Source organism: Acipenser ruthenus, chromosome 5, assembly GCF_902713425.1.
Source record: "Acipenser ruthenus chromosome 5, fAciRut3.2 maternal haplotype, whole genome shotgun sequence".
In the NCBI taxonomy this organism is placed as follows: domain Eukaryota; kingdom Metazoa; phylum Chordata; class Actinopteri; order Acipenseriformes; family Acipenseridae; genus Acipenser; species Acipenser ruthenus.
The window spans coordinates 52,123,862-52,127,710 of NC_081193.1; the positions used below are offsets into that span (position 1 = coordinate 52,123,862).

Genomic DNA, 3,849 nt, shown 5'->3' on the forward strand with positions numbered 1-3,849 from the left:
GCAGGCTTTAATTTCTCGTTGAAAAATACTGATAAAAGGATTAGTGGTTCATTAATTGGCTTTAAACTGTTTAGCTGTTTTAACTAAACATAATTAAAACAAATCTGAAATGATTATTAAGAAGTCACTAAAAGTCAATATATGTTAGTATTTTAGGTGAAGATTTATCATCATTTTCTAGGCAGATTGAGAAATGACAATTTGTCTTTATATTCTGAATTGGGTGTGATTTTGAAGTCCAGCCCTTGACTATGAAGTTAGTCGCCTCCCCCTCATCATGTGTGAACAGCTTAGTCTATGGAGGGATGTAACTGCCAACCACTGTATAAAAGGCCAGCGCAACGCCACACTAGGCATTCTCTGTAAGCAGTGAACATCACTAGAATTGATCCTGCTGTCTAAGCTGTAGCAACTTAAACATTAAGAAGGTATCATATTAAGATGGGCAACTTTACTACGTGGGTGCTCTGTGCCATGCTAATAGTCCTGGTGGAAGGATTTACTCATGAAGATATGAAAGATGCCATGCTAAAGAAGTTGGGGCTAAATGAGGTGCCCAAAATCCAGAAGAGGGACTTGGAGAATTTGGTCATCCCTGCACACATCAAGAACAAGTACATGTCTATGCTCAACCTTCACAATGCGAGGAAGAGGCGATCCCTGCCTAGTCTGGCTGGGATCTTAAGAGGTATCCCGGGAAATGCAGGTATGTTCACTTATACTATAGATAACTTCATTTAATTTTTACTATGTATTTACATGAACGTATACATTTCCACATTATATGGAACATTGTGTTTAAAACTATAGAATACAATTACAACCAAACTATAATCACAAAAAAGAAGTCTTATATACAGTGAATATTTTAGTGGAATGTTAAACTTGAAATCCTGTACTGTACAATGTAAAGCATTAGTTTGGCTAGCAGAAGAAGAAATGTGTATTAGCTTATGATGTTGGAGTCTGAACAATTTGCAGCAGTCTGTCAAGTTACTCTCACCACACAATACTGGTTAATTGTGACATTAGTGAGTGATTCAGACCAAATTGTTAAGTCTAAGTCTGTCTTAAATATGTTAATTTAGGAAAAATGTGCTAAAAACCCATTTTTTTCCTCTCCTTTTTTTTTTTTTAGATATATCTGGAGAAATTCTGTATTCAGACACCACCCGCCAGAGAATGGTTTTTGATATGGAAGCCAGAATCCCAGAAAACAGCGAAGTCACAATGGCAGAACTCAAACTGTTCAAGAAAGCACCCAAAAAGCTCCCTTTGCCTGACAAAAGGAGCCACAGGCCTGTCAATAATGCTAGAGTCAGTGTCTACTGGGTTGAAATTCTGGCAGATGGATCCAACAGAACTTCATTGGTGGACTCTAGGTAAAACACAAACACATGTTAATTGCTTACTTTTATGCTGATATTCTGAAATATTCATAACAATAATACTTCATAATCCAATTACATCTTTGCATATTTTAACAATGTTTCTTTCTTTTTATCTGACAGGTTGGTGCCCATTCATGAAACTGGCTGGAAAAGCTTTGATGTAACACAAGGTGTCCAATACTGGCTTAAAACCAACAGACAGGCCCCCATGCACTTAGAGATCTGGATTGAAGGAGAGAGGCCGGGAAGTTATGCTGCTGAGATGGCCAAATGCGTACAATTCACATCTCAAGGCACTTCAGGCAGAACTTTGGGGAAACCTGAACTGGTCCTCTACACCTTGAATCTTGAAGAGTTCGGGTAAGTGTCATTTTCCCTATGGTCCGGAGACAGCATCTTACATACAATATCTGTTTTTGTTTGTATAATTAAAATTAAATTAACACAACAAATGTATTTTCTTTATTTTCTTTTAGTTCTCGTGGTGACTGTGAAGAAAGCACTGCAAAGAAAAACAACATCTGCTGCAGAGAGGAATATTTCATTAACTTCAGGGAGCTCACCTGGACTCAATATTGGATCATCGAGCCAGCCGGTTACCAGGCATTCCGCTGCGCAGGAGGGTGCAAACAGCTAAAGAATCCACTTCGTCACTATGGCTACGGAGAACGGACTTGTGCTGTTGTTGAAAGCACCCCGCTGCCCATGATGTACCTGGTGAAAAAAGGAGAATACACCGAAATTGAAGTAGCAGAATTCCCTAATATGATTGTCGAAAAGTGTGGCTGTACGATGGACAACATATCAGTTGTTTAAAAACAGATATGACTGCATGCAAAACCATCAATGAAAGCCTTAGTACTTCATCTTACAATTTGTTAGAACATCTTTATTTGTTTTTATTTTTTTTGCATCTGCAGTCATATTGTATGTTATTCATTCACAAACCACACTTTTATAAGCACTTAAATGTATATATTGTAGCTTAAAATTGTATATGTTTGCATTCAATATGACCCCCTCTGCTTTGTGGAAAGATGGTTTTCCCAAGAAAAGATCCAGAGAGATATATTTTTGGGTTGCATTAATGCATAGTAAGATATTCTCCTATGTTGTATATTGTCTAATATTAGTAAACCAGTAGAATTACTAATAAAATTATTTACATTCAATGACTTGGTATCTTGTTGGATTAATTATCTATAGTATAGATGCTATTGCGTTATTCAGGGTTTTATTAAACTCCCTTGAACAGTATTTATATTACATTTTTTCCAATATTTGCACTATAAAACAAAAACGTCAGAATGCAGGCCATGATCTTCAGGTAAATTCATTATTAATTGGGTTCCTACTTCCCAAAACAATAATGCACTTACATATGTACACGTGTGCATACAGGTTTATGTTAAATATATACAAGTGTGCATCCAGGTTCATGTTAAAATGGAAAAGCAGACATTACAAAGCAATGTGAGTCATCCAGCTCTTCTGGTGGTCTTGAGAACATAAGGATTGGCTGACTGGAAAATAAATGTCGGGCACAAAGTACACTAAATTAAAAAATAATAATAATAATACAAAAAAGAACAACGACTATAAGTTAAATGTGTTGAACATCAGGACTAATGCACAATCCAACTGTCCATACCTGTAATACCACTGCAAATATTTATATTACCAGAACACATGCAATCAGTGCATGCAGCTCACGTACATAATTAGACATAGTTTCCTGAGAATTATATTAAACTTGTAACCAGACTTTCCTCCCAGTTAATATTCATAAATGGCTCAAATGGCGTCTCACGCCTTGTCTCTCGATCCCTAAACCTAATTGCTAGTTTAATGGCAAAGGCAAACTTTCAAAATACATCCGCACAATAAAAGACATTAGTGCAGATCACTGGGTTTTCACTGCAAACAGCTGGTGGCTGGGCAGGGAAAGGGCCAATACACATCCATGGAAAACTCCTGCACAAGTGTCTGAACTGGACTGGCCTACAAACTGGGACACAATTAACTGGACTGCAAATTGACACACTTTACAAGAACATGTAATCCCAAGTAATCTAACCATACATTTACTATACTGTCTACAAATGCAACATTAAGAAAATTATTCTGACCTTGGGCAACAACCACAATAGATCAGATTATTATTATCATTTTGGATAATAAAGTAATTTACATAGTACATAATTTAGTTCAGAATATTATTATCATGACTCAGACTGATGGTAGGCCCAGTTTTAATAATAATGTAGCCCACAAAGTTTAGACAAAAACACAGACATTTATTATCATAATTGAAGATTCCATATATGGTTGATTTTTGTTTTGACATTTAAGATTTGTTATTAAATACCTGTTATTACATTTTTAATGCAGCTACATTGCTGTGAGGTGTTAATTGTTTTTGATTAGTGTCTCACACTACAGCTATCGGGGATTTATA

General features: G+C 36.2%; 1 protein-coding gene across 1 annotated transcript; it reads left to right on the forward strand.

Moving 5' to 3' along the window:
* The first annotated feature begins 255 nt into the window (after positions 1-255).
* LOC117402489 (left-right determination factor 1-like) lies at positions 256-2,563 on the forward strand. Its single transcript, XM_034003688.3, has 4 exons — positions 256-706; positions 1,139-1,382; positions 1,512-1,751; positions 1,868-2,563. The coding sequence occupies exons 1-4, from the start codon at positions 442-444 to the stop codon at positions 2,205-2,207; spliced, it is 1,089 nt and encodes a 362-aa protein (XP_033859579.2). The 5' UTR covers positions 256-441; the 3' UTR covers positions 2,208-2,563.
* Positions 2,564-3,849: the final 1,286 nt, after the last annotated feature.

What these genes read in the sequence shown, in the direction of transcription:
- LOC117402489 (XM_034003688.3), top strand. Translation starts at nt 442, where the DNA reads ATGGGCAACTTTACTACGTGGGTGCTCTGTGCCATGCTAATAGTCCTG. An exon ending in AGGTATCCCGGGAAATGCAG is followed by an intron (nt 707 to 1,138) that starts GTATGTTCACTT and finishes TTTTTTTTTTAG; the next exon opens with ATATATCTGGAGAAATTCTG. An exon ending in ACTTCATTGGTGGACTCTAG is followed by an intron (nt 1,383 to 1,511) that starts GTAAAACACAAA and finishes TTTATCTGACAG; the next exon opens with GTTGGTGCCCATTCATGAAA.